The following is a 24,233-nucleotide window of genomic DNA, read 5'->3' on the forward strand; positions in this document are numbered from 1 at the left end:
TGTTATGGAGAGATAAAACTTCAAACTTCTTTTTCTCGGTTCAAACTCGATACGATTTGGTTCGTTTCTGACTTACTAAGGTCAAACTGAAGTCCAATATTTGGTCTCTCGTTCTGGAAACGACGTAATGGATCCAGAAGTATCCATACGTTACCTGAACATTTTTTTTGTACAGTTCTTTTGGTCGAAAAAAACGCCTCTCTTTGAATAGTCAGCGCGGAGTTGGCCAAGATATTTTGTCTCTAGCCACGCTCGTTTCTTTTACCCGGGTGATAAGCGATGTGCCTCTGAAATGTTTTGCCTCTGGTTGGTATTACCAAATGGTTGTTGTTACTTGATGTCCGTCGGAGAATGTTTAACGTAGCTGATCGTGTTTTGTCGTGCAACGATGTATAGTTGGTTATTTGCTAATGTTTGTGTTGTTATTTGATTGGAGGATATTTTCGAAAGTTGGCAACAATGTTTCGCCTCCATGTGAATCCATTAGACTTTTTTCTATTTTAGTTGAGGCAGTCTCACTCGATAAAAATCGATTGTTTTACATACATTTAAGTGGATTAAATCCAATGCTGTCGTTCGATTATTTGTGATCCGTTTGGACTCTTCAATGGATTCTGGGCTGATTTTGGCTACTTTCCTGGCTGGCGCCAAAATTAGCCGGGAATATAGTTGAAATTATCAAGTTTTTTTCCGTGCCAGCTTTTGCCAAAATTCATTAAAAATTATTTTTTAAAGGGAATGTTTGTACCGATTCTGAAAGGAATTAGGTGTATGCCTTGGTGGATATTTCTTGAAATTTTCAGGAGAAGAAGAGAAATTTCCTCAGAAAAAGCGGAAGAGAGAGAAAAAATTCAAAAATTACTTCTTCCTCGGAGGAAAGAATAACTTTATGATACGCATGATACTCATTTTTGTTCTTCTCACTTTCAGCAGCAAGCAGCGCTGATGGCAGCAGCACAGAATTCGTATCTGAATCCAATGACAGTCCTGACTCATGCCACACTCAACGGAGTTGGCAACCCAGTTGTTCCTCCTACAACAGGTAATTCGAAAAATCGATATTTCCACTCAGGACGGATATAATACACCAGGTATATGACCTGAGCAATTGTGCATGGCGCATCGCTGAAATACTAGTTTTATTAGTCAGTTTTCTTATGGCAATAAGTTCATTTATCAGAGAAAACTTGGATCCGTCCCAACCGAGTGCTTCTCTATTTTCGGAGCCTTGCGTTATTTTTTAATTTGCCTTTTACCTCGGTAAAAATTGAAGACCTCTTAATTTTAATAAGCAAGTATCAACTGCTATGCTGCCGTGCTAAGGAAAAACGCCGTATGAACACTTGAGAGTTGCCAAATTTCCTTCGATTTTTTTTTTTTTTTTTTTTTTTTTTTTTTTTTTAAGGAAAGTTATGAATATTTCTCCTTGAAATTTTCAGGAACTTCAGGTGAAATTGCGAACAAAATTACTTGAAAAATTTGAAGGAAAATATTCATAAGTTTACCAAGAACTTTGTGTTTTACTGAAAGAAATTTGGCAACGACTGAAGGCTTATGCGGCGTTTTTCCTTACCACGCGTAGTATGGAAATCATCACCTTTGCAACCGTGATTTCCTTTCTTAAACACTAAGCTCTCCTCAATGAACCCTTATGTGAGCCTATAGTGTGAGGTTCATTCGCAAAAGTTCTATAAGTTTAGGGGAAACGAAGATTTACCCTGCTTTTTTCGTCCGGGAATGTATTTCTATCAGAAAGAATGAGCAGTCTACATGATTTTATAATTCTTAAGCTTCCTCTCTTTCAGTTTTGAGAGAAACCTTAAAAAGTAATACACAAAGTCTAGATAAGTAAGGTAGATAAAGAAACATAGAAGCGGCGCTGAGACTCAAGCAGTGAAAAACAACAAGTTGCCTTTATCAAACGAAAAAACACGTTGAGATCTTCACCCTTCATTACTCTTTCTCTCCTCATACTCTTTTTCTCTCTCTTTGCCCTCTTTGTCTCTGTTTATTTATCTTTACGAGTTAAGTTTTGCTTCTTTTGTGTTTGGTGGCGCATATCAAAGACTCGCTTTAAGAGGTCTTAGTTTTCCCTTCGTATTCCGCCAATTCAAACATAAATTAGGGCTTAAAAGTCGGACGGGGAGCCGTAAACCTTTCAATTTCCTCCGCTCTCGCGTCCGCGGGTAAACTTTTCGGTGGACACTATTTCAAACATGGATCCAGGTTTACACCCCTCACAATAAAACCAAAACTTCACGATCGCCAGCGAGAAAATCATCATATCAGAAACGTTTAGTTCGGAAAAAAAAGAGTATACATGCAAGAGTATACAGGAGTATACAGGAGTATACTGCAATTAATTTAAAAAAAGATTAAAGAAAAAAAAATGTGAAGCGTTTCAGGTTTTGGGAGAGAATGAGACTAAAAATAACGAAAAATGTGTAATGTCCTCTCTCAACTCTTATACAACTCAAGGATCAACGCAGCAAGGAACTCACTTCATTAGGTACTCAGTTTCGAAAAAGTTGTTTAGGTATACCTAGCTCGAGAAAATTTTATAAAATTGTGCGGTTTTTTTTAATGATAATTATTATTATTTTTTTAAATTTTTATTTTGATTTCTCCACAGACGACTGAAGTTTTCTCAATGATATGTTATTAAGGAGGCTTTAGGACACATTTTAACCCTGGTTTGGTTTTAGTTAGATGCGCTCATAGTTAAATAAAACTTTTTACAAAAATCGACGTTTAAGGGACATCCGCAAAAATCTTAGGGAATTACGTCGTTAGTTTTTTTTTTGGCTACAATTAAAGAAAATCTCCTTGTAAGGGTTTAACAAGACTTGATAACTGCCCTCGATAATATAAGTAGCGTGCATACAGTTGGAGAGACGTGTTCCCTGTGATTTTTGCGGATGTCCCTTGAACGTCGATTTTTGTAAAAAGTTTTTTTTAAACTATGAGCGCATCATCTAACTAAAACCAAACCAGGGTTAAAATGTGTCCTAAAGCCTCCTTTATAACATATCAAAAGTTCATATTAATTAGACGATGCGCTCGGTGTCAAAAAAAGCCTCGGAGTGATAGAAAAACACGAATTTTCGCTAAAATACGCCTGCAGATCTATATTTAGGCAACCGTTTAACACGTATCCAGTGGCCTAAGGGCTAAATCATGATTATTTTCGTAAACTACATTGAGTGAATTTGGAAAATCCGCATAAATTTCCAGATTCTAGGAGGGGGCCAAAAAAGGCCCTTATCGATACCCTTCCTTTAAAGATTTCGAAGGCTCATCGAAACCGCTAAATGTTCACTAAAATCAAAATTTTCAACGACATTCCTTTTTACACAGATTGGACAATTTTTGCGAGTTGTAACGTCAATATTGATATTCCATTTTAACTTGTTGGAATCTGCCGCACACTTATAGTAGGGCAACCTGTACCATGCACAAGCGGAAATAAGACAGTTTTTTTTTTTTTGGGGGGGGGGGGGCGGGCTCAGAATTGGGGGGGCTCAGCATAGGGGGGGGGGGGGGGGCTCAGGATGTCAAAGCAGTGTGCGGCGCGTGCGCCAAGCCAGACTGCTGTCAACGCGCGCGGAGCGTAATCTTTAAATGCTCATAGCTCTCGCCCAGGTTTTTTAAAGATAGAACATCACTGCGTGTAAGGGAATATACGGTCTACACAATGAACGGTTTTTCCTTTTGGTTTTGAAAAGCGGCATTTGACTTTCAAAAAAATCAATCACGAAAAAATATTAAAAACGGCAACACTGCAAACTCAAATCACTAAAACCTCCAATCTTGTGACGGATTAGAAAAGAACGTATTTTTAGGAGAATCTTCGCGCAAACCTCACTCCCAAATCTTTATTCATTCGATTAATATGGAATTTTACAGTTTTACACTTGGCAACGCTGCTGCGCGGAAAGAAATTCATTAAGCCTTCGAAATTTCGAAGAGAGACATGTCTGAAGAACACAGTAAAAAATAGTCGAAAGCCACGCTTGGGACCTATTTGCCAATTTTTAATAAACTCCTTTTCATATTGCGACGGAAAACACTCTTTGGTACCTTTCAGAATAGATATGTAAGGAACGTTAGTTCGTTTTCGTGCTAATCGAGCGCGCATGATGAGCAATTTCAAAATTCCTACCGAAATCTCGTACATTCTTGCATGTCTCGCGGCTTTTCGTTATTGTCATGGGAACGGAGTTCCCCATGATATTAGAATCGTTCCGTTGCTTTCGCTATGAGATTCCCTATACCTCTGCGACCTTGAGCGTTTCGCCCAGTCTCCGATTTTTGGTTGATTTTCCGATGTATCAAAAACCGTTGTATTTTTTAGCCAATCATGTCTCTACGTCAAGTTGTGTTGATTGCTAAAATTCGCTTTCAGCGAGTTTTTTTCCATCTTGAGATGTCGTGTCTGACTGGTAAATCTGCGCAGAACCACGAAGTTCCGTTTTTAGGCAAATTCTTTTTTTTGGGAGGTTCTGATTGGTTATTTTTCGCCATCAGTTTTCTGTTCGTTGGTGCAAAAGATCGCCTACCTCGGTGTTCTTGAGAAGCCGCCATTATCCCACCTCAAATTTGAAAAATAGAAGTAAAGAAATAATAACCATCGTACAAGGTGGAAAATTGTTCTGGAGGACTCGTTACGGATAAAGAAGTCAAAATCAGAGCTCGATTGATTGATTTAATTCATGGATACGCAAATATTGCCTTAGCTCAACTGCCGCGATCGGAATGCGTGCTGGCATGAACCTCGAGACGCATTAAAACAGTGCGAACCATGGCTCCTACAGCAAAACAGCAATGCGCTTCATATCATCCCAAAAGCAGTCAAGGTCTCTTGTGATAAGTCCCGCCCATTGCCCGAGTCTTTTGTATGCTATTTTTACTCTCGTCCACGTGGACCCATTATAGCCTAGTTGACTAAACCGCCTCGTATTTTTGATTCGGTGCGGGCACCCGGCGATCGGGAGTTCGATACCCGACGATGGGAACTACTTTTTAATGGTTGTATTGAATGTTTTAGACTAATCATCAAAAAATAATTAATAGTAGATGATAAATGTACGAACATTTTCTCGTGAGTTAATATGTTAAACAAAAATACTGGAATATACCTTCTTCATATAATCAGCCACATGTTCCCCCAAATTAATGACGTTATTTTCTTTTTTCAATAAAGTTAATTTGCATTCAACGTTCGTAAGTTAAGCAAAAAGTACCTATTGATACAAATAGAAAGACATGAAAATAGTATGTCTAACATTTCAGTTGTTTTTTTTTTATTTATTTTTTGTTTTTTTGTTTTTTCAATAAAACAAATTGACTGGGACTAGAATCATTGTGTCTCTGAAGACAAAAGCTAAGTTTTTTGATACAGAAATACTAATATATTCATCCTTTACATAATCAGGGAGATGTTGACCCAAATATTGATGTATATTTTCTCTGTTCGCCCAAATTAATGATGGTATTTTCTTTTTTCAATAAAACTAATTTACATTCCACGTTCTTAAAGCAATATTTTCTCCAAAACTCAGCAAAAAATAACAATTTATACCTACGCAAAAAGTAAATAAATAAATAAATAAAGCAATGACATGAAAGTAGTATAGGTAGTACACATCTAACATTTCGGTTACATCTATTTGAATGAAAAAAATGGCAACTTAGGAAGCACATAGGTCACTTATCGACGGTGAAACTACCAAACCACGTATCTCGGTTTGCGACGTCGCAGACTTCCTGTCATACTTTATTTTTTAAATGAAAAGCTACTTAACGTCCAGTCTTGAAAATTTCCGTGATTTTTCCTCTTCGTGCGGAGAAAATTCTGTGAAAATTTCAAGGAATGATATTGATTTGGTCTACTTCAAAAAAATAAAATGTGAGCGGAGATTTTTAAACACCGCAAACGAGATACGTGGTTTGGTAGTTTCACCGTCGTTATGATGCGTATTCGGGCATATGCGTAGAGTAAAAATATCATACTTTACGCCGAAAAAACGAAACTGAAAGTTAAATGCGTTAACTTCCAAAAACCATACATAATCCAACGAAAATAAATAATTGGTAAATAACAGCTTTCTTGTATGCAAAGAAAAAAAATTAAAAATGTTAAAAAAGAGATGTCGACACAAAATTACATAGCCCCTTCAATTCTGAAGATACTACAAACGAACTGTACCTTAAAATTTTCATATCCCAGAAGCAAAAGTTCCCATGACGAATATTGCTATCGCTAGCGATTGCAAAAACCAACTTGTTTACTCATTCGATCTGGCAACACTTACTACAAAATACTACGACTAGTACTACGATGAGTAAGATGAGTTCGATGACCTCTGACGATGATGGATTCTTGTTATCTCATTGGTCCATCGCGTTTTGAACGGTTCATTCATAAACTGCAGCGCTCATGGCGCATGCGCAGCCCGCACATGCCCCAGACTGTAAACAATCGAATCCAACGTCGAACGTTTTTTCCTACCTTTTCGTGATATACTGATTTATTCGACGCAGAGTTCTTTAATGACTCAAATAATGTGTTAAATTTCGAGTAACGTATCCAGGAAGGGTGATAAGTCTGTTATATTTTCATTTAAATTTCAACAAACATCCGAAGGACAGAATTTGTCGTTGTTTTTAATGGTTACGTTTTCGAGTGTGAAGTTTAGATAAGCCAACATCGATCAAATGTAGTTTAGTTTCTTCCCTCATAATCATGCTGGTATGTATCTGGCTGTAGTATTTACATCCCACTTGCATTACGGGTACAGACATCAAGTAGTAAACAAACTCAAATTGGGCTCTATACACGTTCAGTGTCGGCTACACATATAGTTAGATTGTAAAATTAAGATTGATGCGGGAATCCAGTGCTCTAGATGATGTAAGTATTTAGATATTTTAAGGTTTTGAAGCTTCTTATTTTGGGCTACTCAAGATCATGATAAAATGCATTGCTGGATGGAACAAAGCTGACAGTTTGCCAATGGAATTTGAGCCTTAAAGAATTTGTAGTGTATTTTCTTATGAATTGGTTCCCCTAATACCTAAAGACGACTTAGGTAGTTGGTTTTAAAGGAAAATATTTTCTTATTTAAAGGTCATTTAACTTTCAAATAGGCATTGCAGAATGATCTCTTATTCATGCAAATGTAGTGCCTTGATGATTCGCCGAGATATGTCTAGAAAGTTAACTTTTCAGGATTATACATTCATAGGTGCAAGGGAGCTATTAGTACACAGTCCATTTTGAGCAAGATCATACACTCGGTTTGGCACACAGTTTGGCATCCTTACGCAGATTTTTTAGCTCCACAAGACAAGATAGCTGATCCTCTGATGCACTCTAACAGTGCGCAATTGCACATTGACTCTAATAGTGTGTAAACTCTTCTGCCTTGCACCGCAGGGACACTTTTCTGGAAGCATTACTTACTTAGTTCAAGAGCCGTGTGCGAGTTTATTTTATCCTCTAATGAAGGGGTTAAATTTTAGTGATTAGACTTGCTGATTCATCTTCCTCAGTTTTTCAGCTAAAACTATTCTTGAAAAAAAAAAAAAAAAAATTTGATTAGAATTCTCATTAGATTTGTTACTCACCTATAATGTGTTTTCAACAGTTGCAACTGGTGGAGCACAAGCTGTCAATGGAACTCTTCCCAGTTTGCCATCACCGACAATCCCTAATTTTGGCATCACTGCACAAACGCCAAATGGGACACCTACCGCAGCGACCGAATCTGTTTATACAAATGGTTTACCTCAAACATACCCGGCTCGTAAGTTCTAATAAAATTTGTCATACATCAATTTTTAAATTTATCATAACATTAAATTTCTGTTATTATGTGTAGCATAACTTAAAAAAGTGCTCCGAACTTTACCTACCACAAAATTTTAGGAGCCATTTGTTACGGGAGTAATTTTTGGCAAGTTTTGGTTTGGTTAAATGTACTTAAGTCATTTGTACCATTTTGAAAACCTTTAAGATTTTAACTAGCAATGTTTTTACAAGGAACAAGGAGACTTATGGCCTCACTGATTTTTTAGATGCTATATCAAACCAGCTCTTCTCATTTTTAAGTGCTGAAATCTGACCTCTCGATGCATTTTCTGCATTGAATAAAACATGAAATCAGAACATGGCAAAATTATCTGAAGATCATAAAGATCTCTAATGGCTAAGTAAAATCAGGGAGTTTCACCTTTTATTCACTGGTGAACGATTTGATAACCGTTTGGATGCATCTCATTACGGCACCCTTGAGGTAGTGTGGTTTTTGTAATTATGAGATCTAAAAATCTTACAAAGCTACTAATTTTCAGCAAATTCGAAGTCCATTTTACTGTTACTCTATCCCGAGATTTTTGAGATGGATTATAAATAATTGATTATTATACCAAGAAGCTCATACATCACCAAGGGGCTCTCATTGAATCTCAGCAAGTGGAAATGACAAACTTGTAAAATATAATATATTTTTTATATTTTTAGATGCCCTTCACCTCTCTATACCGACTGCAGGGTTGACGAATGGGGATACAGCTGCACTTCAGCATGCTGCCTTCACAGGAATCCAGCCTGCTGCCTACCCTAGTGTTCGTAAGTGTCTCTTCAAGTCTTTCTATCACTCCAACTTTTAGACTTGCCAATTTTTTTTGTGCTTGCTTTGTGTATTTCTGTCTCAAAAAAACTTCGTTTTCTCCCAATTTTTGAACGTTTGATGTTTTGTTGATGCTGGTCTTGATGTCTCTATTCAAATTTTGATTAGCAAAATGAAAGAACCGAAAAAACAACCCATCAGAGGGACTATTCTGGAGTAAATATTTAAAAGGTATCAAGCCCAAGTTTTCAGCTCATTTAAGTTTATACCAACGATATTTATTTGTACACTTTCAATGGCAATACAAGGTGCACGCTAATGAAATCAAAGCTATGTATCAATAGAAAAAGAGTAGAAATACTTTAGTACAATTTATTCTCAAATCCAAACTTTGGTATACCTTCTTTTTTTACCAAGTCCCTTGTTCCTCTTAAAATCCTCCCCTCCTCTTTCTAATTTTAATTTTTTTTCACCTCACATCAGCCCCTAAATTTTACCCATGTGAGCACAGGTAGGAAAAAAAGGATGGATTGATGCATAATACTAGCCCCCTAAGGATGGATTTTTTTCATCTGCCTATGAAAGAGTTTTCATATCTACTGTTTAAATTTTTTTGTCGCACAAAAAGTCCAACATAGCTCTGAATAAAATTTGTCCAAATTTTCCAATATTTTACAGCTAAAATGATATCCTTCTCCAGGCAAAATTTGCCATCACTAAAATAAATAAATGATGAAAAAAAGGAGATAAAGTTCCTCTTGCCTTAAGCAACTCAAAAGATAGCATAATTGAGTAATCCAGGAACTCGTTTACTTTGCATCACAGCGAACCTACTTTGAAACCTTAACTTAAATATCCGATGAAGGTCTCAATGATTCATTGCTTCAAACGATGCCTTCAATACCCAAGACTTGATCAGTTGTATTCATACATAAATTATTTCTGAAAGCAATGCCCAGGCCAAGTATCAATTTCTAGGATTACAATGCGTTGAATGGAAAAATACAGAAAAAATCATCGGTCTGTAAAATTGCATTGGACGCATTTTAATTTTAAATACCAACTGTTACACAAACGGAGGAGTTGATTTTTGCAATATTTCTGTTGCGAACAAGTTTTATGCTTAATTTTTTAAAGTAAGTAGATTTAGGAAAAATTCTGTGATTCAAATTGTGGCAAATGGCTCTTTTCTCCTTTGATTTCCCACTTGTTTTGGTACTTAGGCTCCTTTCCCTTTTGCAGTAAAGATTTTTTAAAATCCTTCCAACAGTTGAAAATAAATCAGCATTTCCGTGTTTTAGTATTTTAAACACCCAGTTACATCCATTGATATGTATATCACCTAAAAATTTAACATGTTGTTCAGTTGCACAGTTGGCATGGTATAACTTCACACTGGCAGTATTTTTCAGTGGTGCACATTATATGTCTTAAGTATAAGATTTCTGTGTGAAATGGTACACGTTCTTATGAACAGGAGATACTACAAACAGTACGTAGTTTATATGTTTTCAGTGTACTTTGGCAATAGCCGATAGATACATGGATCATTTCATCTAAATATTATTATTACATTCTGTATTTTTCTGTCATCAAAAGATGAAATGATCAATCCGAAGAATCTGCATAGAAAGATGAAGATGGAAACAGGAGCTCTAAGTAATTAAAATGTAAAGTAAGAGTGAACTAGTCCCTCGTTGATGTAACTTTTTTGATTGATGTCACACTTCAAACAGCGAAAATGTATGAAAACATCAGCAACGACAGAAAATGTTTTTAAAATCTAATTTTGGCCAATTAAGTGAGTGATATAGTGAAGTATTTTGAATCCCCCACACACCAGTATTTTTGCTTTTTTCATTTTCAAAATCCTAGAATTAGATTTGTACCTATCATAAAAATCATTCAAAGTAATTGTTAAAAAAATTGCTACTTCTAGCAGGCTTTTACTCTCCTTTTTTTCTCCTGTGACAAATACAAAATTACTTTTTAGAATCAGCCTTTCGTCATTTCTATCATGAAGTAACCTCTGAAGTCCTTAATTAAAAACTTGTTTCAAAACACGTACCTCTTACCTCTGTCACAAATAAAAAAAAAAGTAATTCTCAAATCACATATTACACTTTATAGTCAGGTTGCCAGATTGTGTGGAAAGATCAGGATATTTAACATTGAGTAAAATGGATAAATGTGCTGAATTTTTAGCACAATCTAGCAACAATGCTTTACAGCGAAAATTTTAGGATTCAATATCCATCTATAGTGTCCCTACGAAGCTGAGAAGCTTACCTGTTTCCTTCATTCTTCTTGACTAAACTCCTACTTAATTTTTGCAAGTAACTGTTGAAAAATCTGGTTGTTCGTCTTGATGTCCTAAATTCTGAATGTTGCCGTTTTTTTTTTTTTACTATTTCTCCTCATGTAGCGGCATACTCAGCGGTCTACAGTCAGTATCCTCAGGCGATTGCCCAACCATTACCAACAGTGTCTGCTTCTCAGAGAGAAGGTAATTTCCATCAAATTTTACTTGCCTTGTTCATTTGCTGATACCACTCTTTTTATTTCTTCAGTTCATTATACCTCTTATTATTACAGTAATAAGACATAGGTTCAAAATTCCCTGAACAAACGAGAAATTTGATACAATGAAAAACGGAACCACACAAGAATAGCACCCCCAAAAAATCATTGCACACAGATGGTTGCTGTAGAAAATAAGGAATTAAGATAAAGGAAAAAGACAAATATGTATGCTTTAACATTCAGAGCAACTGAGTGCTAGCTTTTACCGAAGCCGTTCAATTTAACTTCCAACTTTTTTCACCTGAAATCGTCTCCTAGTTTTTATCCATCTAAGGAATTTGACAGGACTATTGTGCACTAGTTCATTGTACTTTTGTTTTCTTATAATTACGTTTTTAAAAACAAGTTCCATCAACTATGATTAACATACTATAAATTTTTGTGTCAGGGGTGCAGAAAATGTCTAATTTTAAGCTTCTGAGGTTGTTTTTAAATCAAGTCATGCTTTTAACATTAAATTTTGGATTTTTTGACCCCCCCCCCCCCCCCTCGTAACGCTTTTGTTATGTAGGTCTGTATTATTAAACATGTACAAACAAAACTGAATAATTATCCCATTGAAACCCTCCTGGAGTGTTGCATATTTTATGAATGGACCTTGGAAACACATAAAGAAAAAAAGGAAAGTACGGAAATTTTGGATAGTTCTTATATGAATATAGACAACTAGACAACTGTGCAATTTTGTAAGAGGGAAAATGAGGATTCTTAGTAACGCTTGATATCATTCCAGGTAGGGTGATATTTAGACCTCAGGAACGGTGTGAGTTAAGGGAAAAGGGGGAGGGTCTAAACTTCCATATTTTAGGGCGATGTAAGCAAATAAAATTTAAAAAACGAAAAAGTTGTATATATTTGGGAAATATCAGTGTCTGACCATACGATTTTGAAGCGAATTAATTTCTCAAAAATTCAAAATTTGGTTCAAAATTCTACCCCAAAAGATCCAACTTGAAAGTTGAAGTTTTGGCAAGGGGCTTCGAAGGAAATGTTGGTTTCCATATTTTCTGCACCTCTTTTGTCTGTTAACTTTCATATCTGTCCTATCTCTGTTAAGCCATTTGAATGGTGTACCAAAAACTTTATTTTTGAATCTTTTTGTACCGTCTTTTTTTTACTTATTTATTTATTTATTTATTTATTTCGTCTCCGTAGGCGGTATGCTTCTCGTTTGTGTTTCTAAATGTCTCCTTTTTGATTTTTATCTGTTACCACGTGTGTTTCATTTGGTTGTGGCATACTTATATGGCTTTTAATCAACACAGGAGAGTTCAATTTTCATTTATCAAAATCCATAATGACACAATGATATACTTAGACCCAGCAGATTTTCTGGAATAAATACATATAGTAACTAAAAGAAAATAGGTTGCATCAAAAGGAAACTGTACCTGGTGAGCCTCACTGTAAACCTGTTTTATTCACTTGGGTTTTGTAAAATGGTCTGACCTAGTCCACCCATTATTCATATGCGAGTGTACCATCACCAGCACCGAGTAACTGCACCAAAGAATTTGCGATCCAAGCATAATGACAGACCACACTATGGTTTAATGAATGGCAAGAACACTTGAAGAACCTAGGAAGCCCCATTTGGAAGTATTTCTGCCAAACGGAACTATGTGCATTAAGATATGAGCCCTGATACCCATAAGAATATATGCATAACAGGGCTCACGTCATAATGCACATAGTCCCGTTTGGCAGGCATACGGCCATTGGGTTTGCTTTGTGATTGACGGAGGTTTAAGGAACCACACATCACTTAACACTTATCACATCACTTTAACATCGCACCATGAGAAGGATCACTTCAACAAACCTTGAGTCAAATCCAACACTATATCTTCGGGAGAAAATCCTTTGCAAGGAAATGCAATGATTTACCACTAGAAAAAATAATGCATTTGGAAAAAAAATCTACAATTTTAACAAACTTTACGGTACCTACAAACTTAACTTACCTTAAAATTTTTAAAATCTGCAACATTTTTTCTGTTACATTTTTTTTATTTTTTCCAGTAGCAAATCATTGTAAATCCTTGCAACGGTCTATTTCTAAAATTGAATTTTACTTGAGATTCGTCATAATTGTCCTCTATATAATGCTATGTCAAGGATTTCCTTAGACCTCCGTCAATCACAGTGTAAACCAGAAAGGGTCTCCTATGGAGAGTAGCTGTTTAAAGAGCGACTCTGAATACTGCCTTAAGAATAGAAGACCAAGATCAACTTTCTTTTTCTTTCTTTGTATAGTTTAATATTGAGTCGCCTAGTCTAATTAAGTGCAAGTGAACATAAGTACTTAGTTTTTCTTTCAAAGAACTAAAATTTTGGTTTTTATGTAAAAATATTTTACATCATGTTCAAAAATGAATCACTAAGGTCATTGTTGATAATCATTTATGGAATTGTATTGTTTTGAACACTGCTCAGCCGCTTTCCTGGCACAAGTAAGATGGTTTTCCTGATTTTTTTCAGTGTGCTGTTTCCCAGGTTGTTCAATTTCTGGCCCAGAAGGATGCAATTTATTTATATATCATCTACCTCAGGAATTCGGTGATGCTGAATTAATGCAAATGTTCCTGCCTTTTGGAAATGTCATTAGTTCTAAAGTATTTATTGATAGAGCCACAAATCAAAGTAAATGTTTTGGTGAGTAGAACTGTTTTCTATTCAATGGTCTAGTCTTTCAGGTCCTATCAAAGCAAAGCTCCTTTTTTTGTCTTCATGTTCCCTAATGATTAAAATTATGTGTGAGAGAAAAAGAAGCCAGTCCTACGCTCCTGTAATGCTCAAACACTGTAAAAATCCCCCTCCTCTTTTTGGACACCTGTTTTGTATAGATTTCCTTCATTGAGTTTTACCGATAGCCAAGATTCAGCAAGCAGCTCAAGAACAAGATTAGTTACTGTCGGTAGAATCTAATCTATTTATCTTTTTTTTCCTTCTTCATTGGTAATTCTGGGGCTTATCAATTGTAATCAGCACTAATACTATACTCAATAGAGAAAATATGGACACCTTAGTGCATAAATATAAAAGTATTGAAGTAGGAAACTAAAATTCTGTAATACCTACGAATAAAATTAAAAATGCAGGAAACCAATTAAGACTAAAACTAGAAACAAATGCATGAGGATCATAAATTTCAAAAAGTCTGTCAACCATTTTTGTTTAAATTTTTAAAATGGTTTAAAATATTCTAACTAACAAGGAATGAAGGAACAAAAAGTCAAAAACTTAAATTGTTACTACGAGAAAAAGCCACATCGAGAGCATCAAATATTAAAGGAACCAGTCGTTTACCAAATCCAAGGAGACAGTGAAAGGCAGAAGAGACAGTTGAAAAGTGTCAATTTTATTCAACTGTAACTTTTGAGGAATAGTCAAAAGACTGATTCATGGAACCATGAATTTTGTCTTGTCCCAATAAAACTTGTACACGGCTCTGATTCCATCCTGACCAGATTCTTCGAACAGATTTTGAAGTTTGCATTTTTTTGTCTCAGGATAGTTATTTTCTGTCACTGAAAGTGTTTTTGCAAATTTTATTATTTTTAGGTTTCGATGTAAATACTACAGAGGATATTTTATTGACTTTGTTAACTTTATTTTTGAAGGTTTTGTGTCGTTTGACAACGCAACAAGCGCTCAAGCTGCCATTCAAGCCATGAACGGGTTCCAAATCGGAATGAAACGGTTGAAGGTCCAGTTAAAACGTCCAAAAGATGCCAACAGGCCTTACTAATTTCATATTTTGCGCAGTTATAGAAGAGTTGATCAGAGTAAGTAAAATCAGATTCACTGAATTTTTATACATTCTATCAAAAAATGCACCGTTCATTCAAGAATTTAAGTAATCCAGCAGAATACTGTTCCACACATAAGTGAAAATCAACATCCAAATTGACATATTCATATTACTCTAATAGTCAGAAATGGAGAGTTATAAGCATTACGTCTTAAACATCCACAGTACACTCGGTTAACCATTTATGCAAAGAATTCCTAGCCTGAAGATGTTAAAAACGCCTTTTCCCTAAAGGTTTCAGACTGATGTCCTGTTCCTCTCTTTCTGCCCTTGTGTTACAAATTGCTGCAGTTTTTGGAAATAACAAACAACTTTCATGCTTAACACGAATTGCCCTTTTTCATTTTTTTGTTGTTGCATGGTCAGAAAATTTCTGGAACGTCTCATTTTGTGTTTCAAATCTGCTTGATCATTTCGAAATTATTTGTCCAAGAGTCTCATGATAAAATCCTCCAAATGTTTTAATTGAACAATCAAATTGGGCAAAATCCCTCAGTTTGTGTTAATTAATGATTGCAGGTGCAGGACTACTAGGCAAGTGGTCCTGTAACACTTACCTAAGTAAGTATCCAGGAACTATTAAATGAGTAAAACACATCTCCTGAAAACCCTCAAGACTATGAGACATCCGTAAATTTTTTTTGCCAATTTTTTTTTTTTTTTTTACTGTATCTTTGTGTCGTATTATACCATATACAAAAGACAACTACACAAGGTGCGAACCTGAGCAATGTGATATGTGTATTCTCATCAAAACTTCACGTAGAATTGCTGAATGAAAATTATTGAATGTAACTTCTCCAAGGTTGCCAACGTTTTTTGATGCATAAGTTCAAACTTTACGCTCATATAAAAACCATGATCCACTTGAGTTAAGTCGCGCACCAAACGTCACAGCAACGATCTCTGCGGTATGAAAATATGGCAACCTCTGTTTCGGCACTTTGACTTAGCTGATGTCCGTTGTTAACACTGCAGACAAGACGGTGCGGGAAGGAACAAAAAGCTTGATCAAAAAGTCAATGCCAAAATCATCATAGTGCGCGATTTGATTCATGTAGACTCTGGTTCCTCTTCTGAGTGGGAAATTCAAATTTTTTGTCACCAATGCTAAACAAAAACTTTGACATCTTGGTACAGAGTTAATTTAAGTAACTTTTACCGCTTGAATTGTGTTTACATGAAATTTTGAAGATGCAACATAGATTAGAATGCTTACATTTGTACCTTGTCCAGTGGCTCATTAGTCAACCATTTATTAAAATTTGAAGAGCCTGTTAGCCAACACGCTTAGTTTCTGGGAGTCATCCTCAATTTCTGATGTTGTAGCTGGAACTTTTGTAAGAAGCGAGGAGAAGGAAAAGTTCAGACTTCATTAATTTTTGAGATATCATGTTCGGTTAAGTCCTCTTATATTTAGGCGCCAAAGGTAAATGTTTAGGTGAATTTGACGAATGGCGTTAAGTGAACTTAGCAAACGTTTTTTCCACTATCATTTTAAATTGTAAATGGTTAGCAACATACCTGCCATGAATTTTCACCATTGACAGTGCCATTTTACCGAGCAAGATACAGAGTGGTGAACCAAAGTCAGAGAAGTTTGAGATTGAACTGTGTTCATACTGAACACTGAAGACTGCGATTTACAGTATCAGGTTGAAATTGCTTTTGGAAAGATTATTTTAGGTATCACTCTTTTTTTACTTTCAGTGGGCTCTTCATGACATTATGGAAAGAAAACAGTGGTGAATAGTACATAGTTCACCAGATCATCATCACCCAGGCTGGAGATCAACTTAGGAATAGTAACCATGGCAGCTTTTTTCCTGACCAACAAACGGAAGTGGTAAAAAACCTAAATAATCCACTTTTACGGAGGACAGGGTGGGCTGTCAGTGTTTCTAGTCATTTCACTTGACATTTATCTAGTCTTTAGCATTTACAAATCTTTTTAAACTGTAATATCATCTTGCCAAAAATTGTCTTTACATGGAATCGTTATTTTAATTATTTTAAAAAGGAGGGGATAAAATATTTTTTTTTTTTTTTTTTTTTTTTTTTTGTTTAATCGAAATAATGGGCAACATTAGACTTTGTCTTGAATTTGCATACACTTCTTTGCTCTGAATTCTGCATAAAAAATGTTGTGTCTTTTCTTCTCTTTTCAGTTTGAGTATTGATCGAAATAATTTTATATTTTAGAGCCCGATAGTGAAAGGTAATAAAGAAAAATATGTGTGTTCCATGTAAAACTGAACTTATCCATCATAACATTTCTACAAAATTTGCCTATTTATCTGCTTTTTATAAGAATCTATTTCTAAAAAAAATAAGAGTAGTCTCGACCTTGCTCCTATTGTTTTATTAGTTTTTTTGTTGGTTTTTATTATTTTTATTCGATATCTTTTTTTTTGCAAGTTCCTCTGATCTGAAGACAATTATGCGCACAAAATGGTTTGATGAACGTTTTATCTCAAACGTCTGTTGAGTTTCCTTGGAAAAAATCTCTTAAAATTGAAAGTTTATTTTTACTAACTGTGTTTTCAGTCAAAGTTAAAAGGAAGCCTGTTCGTTATTCAATGTTTGAATATACGAGCCTGATCACAGCTTGCTGCTCTAGGAGAAATTTAATCATAATGTGACCTTCATGCCAATTAATTTACTTGTACTGTCGATGCATTTTTAAAAATTGAAAATATTATTTATTTACTTAGATCAATTTAGTATTCTTTCCACTTTACAAATTTTTAAAACTATTTCTAGTCAATAAAACATATTTTTATTCCCTTAAGAAATTATATTTAGAGAAATTACTTGTAAAATAAAACTATAACATTAAGACCTGTAAGGTATTCAAACCAACTATCGTACTAAACTCATTCCTTTATCCCGAGCTGTGTATAGTTATTTTAGTACGAGTGCATATTATGATATAGTCCTGAACTTATCTAAAAGTGTTTTATCATTGAAACATTTGTACATAATTTCCTAGTTTTAAATGTGATTTTTATTTACTCTTTCCAAATTTTTACTCATCATCAAACAAAGTCTCTAGAAATTTTCTTACCTTCCACTTTCTGACATGTCACAAGAAAAGCTACATAGTTACAATTTTTCTCATCTGAGTCATTCATATAAATGAATGCATCCAAAGAATAGGTCTCATAAACAGCACATATGTATCATTTATCAAATGTTTGAATGACTTGTACCACAATTTGACAAGCAACCCAGGATTTTTATTACCTTGCTCACTTAATTAGATATTGATCATTTTTGGTGTCTTTTATTGGTAGATAAGGTGTCTTCTCAAAAAATTCTTGATCCAGGGAACTCATCTTGACGTAAACTTTTACATTCCCGATCATGTGAAAAAGATATGAATAGAGGAGGCACATCAGAACTCTAGATGAGGAAAAATTGAAGCTATGCATTGCAGATGTTAATGTTACACTTCCATCCATCTTGAAGAAAATTGCACAATCTTTGAAAGGTTTATAGGCTCTTGCAAACGAGCACTTGGAGGTAATTTTTTTTCAGCAGTTGAATGTTTATTCCTGAAAGTGTATATACTTACTTCAGTAATTACGAGCTTATGTATTGCCTACTTGTTAATGTTAAAATGACAGAAGTATAAAATCTTCGCAACTATTTCTGCTACATTATTTTGAAGTGCAGGTGAAATGTTTAATCTCACCTCCCCAAATAACTATTTAAGTAATCCGAACCTTTGTCGCTATGCTTTAAAAAGAACCATAGAGTAAAGAAAGGAAAGAAATGAATTGTTACATGTTCTTGGAATTACTCAGAGCGAGATTGAGAAAGGTTTGCTTCTCTCTCTGCTCGTAAGACAACATTCAAGTGATATTTTTGGAATTATGTATTCATATTTCTGTGACTTTTTTTCCCTGGTCCATGCATTAACTGCATTATTCAGTTCTTTCTTTATCTTGATACTGGGATTAGAAGAGTCAGCGCTGGCATAAGGCAAGTGTTGGATTTTTTCAATTCATTTCGTGTTTATTTGTGTTACCTTTTTTTGTCACCTGATACGGAGTGCAAAAGCTAAATTTTTCTCATTGCAAGGTTGCTTTTGGTGCTCCTTTGCTACCTTTTTTTATTCAATTAGTGAAATTGCTTATGCCTAATCTTTCCTATCACATAGGATTTTTCTCTTCAAGTCTTTCCTCCTCAATAATTATTCTGATAAATCTCAGGTGGTTTTAGATGAAGGAAAAGACATTATACCTTGTTTGTTCACGTAGTTCCACTTTATTTAACACAACAGAAGCAGCTGGGTGGGGTTTTAATTAGGTTTTTGTTTCTGGTGACGATTTCGTCCCTATGAAATTTTTAATCGGTGTTTCGGCCAGGATAGTGCAATGTCTTTCTTTAAGTCTTTTATTTTCTAAAATTTCTAACATATTTGTAATGTATACTCTCTCAGGATGTTGGTTTGAAACATTATATCAAATTCGATAAATCGATGTCTTTCGATAATAATTTCAGTTAAATTTTTCCTCCCACTGAAATGTCTCCAGGAGAAAGGAGAACTCCTATGGGCTAAAATTTGAGAGGAAATCTGAAATGGATTTTTGATACTTATCGTAGTTTGTCAAACAAAGGATGAAGATTTCATTTTTTGGCCTTCATAACCTCAAAGAGAGTTGTACCTTTCAGATTTTACTGAGTTTCCAGAAATATTCCTGCATATTCAATGCATGAATCACAGGAGACTTTTACTTCTACTTGAACTCTGCAACCTGAATGTTTCAATTTGAAGAATGATTAAGTTCAGGACAATATTGTTAAAAGCTTCTTCACTACTCATTATTGTTTATTCTATAACTTGTTCGAATTAATAATTTAATAAGTTAAAGTAAGTGAGCTTCAATTTTTATCTTGCTACTTGTATCATGATAGTTGCATATTTGACCCTGCTTTTTTTCATTTTTCCCCGTTTTTCAAGTTACCAATTATATTTATTTTTTATTCTCTTATTTTTTCGTACATTATCAGTTCATTTTTTTATTTTTTTAATTGTACAAATTCAGTTAGTTACATTAAAAAATAGCCTTTTATGGCTTGACGAGCATGTCTGCCAAAATATCATAAAATTCTGTCCAACTGTGGAACAGACACCATGGCTCATTGCTTGATTCTGTAAAACTGTTATCTCATTAGGATTTATACATAGATTTTATTTATAGTAGGCTATTTATTATTTCACTTTAACAGTGCCAGTTAATGATATGCCAGATCAAATCTTAGAAACACAGTTGCTTTTTATCTACATCGACAGCCCTGTTTTCTTGCTAGTTCAAACGCTCCATCCAACAGTGAGCCATGATTAAAATTTTTCGGACATGAATAGCTAAAAGTGTATTTAAAGGAATCAGTGATGACGATTTTCATGTGAATACAGCCTTTCCCGAGAAAAAAACTGGGTCAAACGGCTTTGATGTGGCAGCTGAAACCCATCTTCTTGGGTAAAAACAAAATCTTGCCAATAGTAACAGGCATTTCTTCTATCATATATCAGCTTATTGTCTATTGCGTAATTTTTTATGATGATTTTTTCTCTCTCTTTTTTTCTCTTTTTTTGTGAGCAATCATTCACTTTATTGCGTTTTTTATTTTGTTATTTAGAGATTCAGTTGTTAATAATTCTAACTGACTGCTGAAAATGCTCACTGTTAGTATAATAAGGTACTGATACATGCATTTATAGTTAGATAAGTCGCTTGGTATTGCAAAAAAGCGAATTAAAATATAACTAAATATTAAAAAACTAAACAAAAAAGAATAGAGAATATTTTTACATTTTGTGGAATATATTTTATTGATTGTATTAAGTTCAAAGTTAAAATGTTTAGATATTTTGTTATTTGATTATATTTGATTACCTAGTGCGAAAAGAGTTTTGTTTTCCTCTATTTAAAGTTTGTACATTTTTTGACCCTAGTTTATTTTTCTGAGGTCTGTAGTCAGTATCATTTGTATGAACAATATTGTACATTTTTATCGTTTCATCCAAATTGATTTCCTGATAGAACTTAGGTTCCAACGTCTCTTCTGTTTTGCAAGAGTTCGTCTGAAATTGCCTCCTTAATTACCCTAAAATAGAGGTAATACATGTCAAGAAACATCCTCGATTTGTGTTGAATCATCAGATTTTCAGGATGTTGATTTGTGCAATAGAAGTGAAACACTTCCCCCTGACTAGTCAAAAACGAAATATAGTGCCAATGCATGTTTCAACTTCAATGTTTTCAGCAAAATGCTCGATCATTTTTGCAAAAAAGAATTTCATTATTATCAGCTATCGTTGAAATGACAATCATGTTAGTGTACCAAAATTTTGAAGTTGCATGATGAAAGTAAAAAATCCAAAAAAAACCCGGATTCTTTCAACTGCATGATTGTAGCTGATATTCAAGCAATTAACCATTCAAATTTGGGTTAGATTCAAAATTAATCAAGCGAATTCCAGCACACGGTCTTGTTTACATTTTCACAGACTTCTTCCCCAAACAAACATCTTAGAGGAATTTTAGTTACTTATGTTTCTTACTTGCTGTTGTATGTAGAAAGAAAAGGGAACAAATACCCATAAATTTTTGAAGTTTTGGAATTTCAACATTCAGTGAATTTATTTTTCAAAAACAACGTACACATGTCTGAGAATTGCTAGTCATAATGGGATTCGTGCATTTTACATCGATTTGATTTAATAAAACGAAAAATGAACTTTTTCAATGGTGCTACTGACTTCCCAATATTACCAGTTGTACATGTCGCAACTTGTTGCTCCACTTTCTGTAGTAGAACAGTAACACTGTATCGCATCGAAGGTGGAAAATAAAAAACGGAAATGAATGGAAAGTTAGTAAAGAAGAAGCATTCAAGTTTAAAAAAAAAATAAAAAATGGAAGATCTTTAACTCAAATCAAACCTAGGGACCCATGTATTATGGTGGCCCAGTGAGGATCATAGCGATTAGGTGACAACATAAAAAATCAGAGCATTTTACGTACATCAAGGGGATGAGGGTATTTTGGATGCCCCAGAATTGTATATGTAGTGAGACAAAGAACGAGTTGCGCCATTGGTGAGAATGCCTTTTTTTTTTCTTTCGCTGAATCGTATTAAGGAAGCTGTAATTATTATCGATGTCTTTTTCTGGGAAGAAAATCAGATAAATAGACAGTCTCAGTTCCACAAAAAATTCATTACTTGAAAAAAAAAAACTGGACCATTCGCAGGAAGCTTTTGCACAAATCTTTTGCATATTTTCTTTTTTGAGCGTCTCCTTCAACCCAGTAAGATTATGACAATTACAGACTATGAACTCAGAGGTCTCTGTAAACCTCCACGATCAACTGTAAAATTTTATCATTTATATTATCATTTTACCATTTTCCTTTTTGTATGTTGCTTTAAAATTTGAGCAGTCAATCTTTACCTTCACTTGTACATACATACATTTCTCTTTTTCTCAAACTTTTCTTTTATGGCTGTAAAAAATGTACTTAATCAATCTTTTCAAACATATTTTGTAGGTAGCCGCTGCTTCTTAGGTAAAGTCACATTTACTGCAAGAATTTTCATTCTTGGAACATACTTGTTAATTTCAGAATTTTTATGTAAATAGACTTTACTATAAATTTAGTTCATTTTATTATGAATTTCTCATAATTTATTTTGTTTAATCGCAGGGTAAACTAAGGGATCCACCCTGAATTAATCCTATCAAACAGATCTTGAAATGTATGATTGCTGTTGTGGTAGTTTTACTCCTTGGAGTACTTTCAAAACTTTAAATTTTTCTCTCTCAAGCATCTAATTTAGCAATACTTAACAGTCATTTGTATCCATCATAATTAATCAATAGACTGAACTAGAGTATATGAATATGAACCAGAGATTAAGAGTATTTGATAGTATATACTAAACGAAACTCTGTGGAAGCCCAGCACTTGTGTTGAGAAAGATACATACGTAAAAGCTGCCTTCCAGTGCTCCCTGGTGCTGTGCGGTATGTGGTTGCCGTAGTCCCATATTCTCCCAGAAAAGAGGCAATTTCTGAAGTTGAAAAAGATAACTGTATTAGAAATTGGTGTGTAACGTGCTATCAATCGCCTGATTTCCGAGGGAAGGTGCCATGGCTAATTAAGGACAAAAAAAACTTGCGATCCAAAGACACCTGGAGTGAATACCTAAGAATATTAGAATATTCACCAGAATGCAATTTTTTAGCTTCTGCTTTTCAGTTTGCTTTTCTGCTAAGTTCTGCAAGCGATAATGACTAGATCACGTTTAAACATCTGGTGCCTTTCATTGCGTGTATCAGCCTCATTTCCCTCCACTCTTGTTATTTCTTTCAGTATTGTGCAGTATTATTTTTGTATATAAGCCAGCAATGTTAAATTTATATGTGAAAATCTTCTATAGTCTTTCTCCTGGCCATGGTATTTCATATTAGTTAAAGAGCACACTAAAGCCTTACATTCTGGCCCAAGCCTCAAGTCTTAATATATTCATCGATAGACCCATCAACATTCCTTGCACTTTAATGCCAAAAAAATTAATGGATTAGTTTCAGAGTTGAAAATGAGCTACTTTTCTCTATAAAATGACTTTTCAATATTAGTTGAGGGAAAACGTATTTCAACTCTTTGCCAGAGTGAAAAACTAATGTACCTACTACCTAACTTACATTATTTCAAGTAGAAAAAATGTGATACAATAGCATATTGCGCCAAAAGGGGGCCCCAGGTCTATCCTTACGACAATTGTGCAATTCTGATACTTGATCAGGTATATATCATGAAAAAACCTGAATATTTTTAGTGTCAACTCACATTGATCCATCACCTACCATAAAAAAAGAGAAAAAAATCAACATTTTAGGCCCTTTTAACCACCAGATTGAGAATTTTGATTTTTTTTTCTTCTTCAAAGTGATATATCTTTTGACGCCATTGGTGCAAATTGCATAAATTTTTGTCAGTTGATGGCACAGAGTTCATTTCAAGATCTGTTGTAGAGGTTTTTTATTGTTATGTATAGTTCTAGTCTTGTTTCTTCAACAAAATTTTACTTATGTGCCAGGCATTCCGAGCCAATACTTCTCTATTACCTACTTATAAATACTTACTACTACCAGGCGTGATTTAAAATCTTTTACACTCTCATTTTAT

The 24,233-nt window shown here is 34.5% G+C and overlaps 1 protein-coding gene across 10 annotated transcripts in view; it reads left to right on the forward strand.

Moving 5' to 3' along the window:
• bru3 (CUGBP Elav-like family member bruno 3) overlaps positions 1–21,967 on the forward strand; it is an 854,644-nt gene extending 832,677 nt beyond the window's left edge. For 8 of the 10 annotated variants that reach the window (XM_072299190.1, XM_019042674.2, XM_072299189.1 and 5 more), the window contains 7 exons: positions 931–1,042; positions 7,650–7,808; positions 8,525–8,632; positions 11,059–11,139; positions 13,698–13,871; positions 14,840–15,004; positions 16,741–21,967. In XM_072299190.1, coding sequence (XP_072155291.1) covers positions 931–1,042; positions 7,650–7,808; positions 8,525–8,632; positions 11,059–11,139; positions 13,698–13,871; positions 14,840–14,967 — 762 coding nt within the window. In that variant the 3' untranslated portion in view covers positions 14,968–15,004; positions 16,741–21,967. The remainder of the gene's footprint in view (positions 1–930; positions 1,043–7,649; positions 7,809–8,524; positions 8,633–11,058; positions 11,140–13,697; positions 13,872–14,839; positions 15,005–16,740) is intronic. The other 2 variants (XM_019042678.2, XM_019042676.2) reach the window with 2 other exon arrangements.
• Positions 21,968–24,233: the final 2,266 nt, after the last annotated feature.

The sequence above is a fragment of the Bemisia tabaci genome, chromosome 4, assembly GCF_918797505.1.
Source record: "Bemisia tabaci chromosome 4, PGI_BMITA_v3".
Classification (NCBI taxonomy): Eukaryota; Metazoa; Arthropoda; class Insecta; order Hemiptera; family Aleyrodidae; genus Bemisia; species Bemisia tabaci.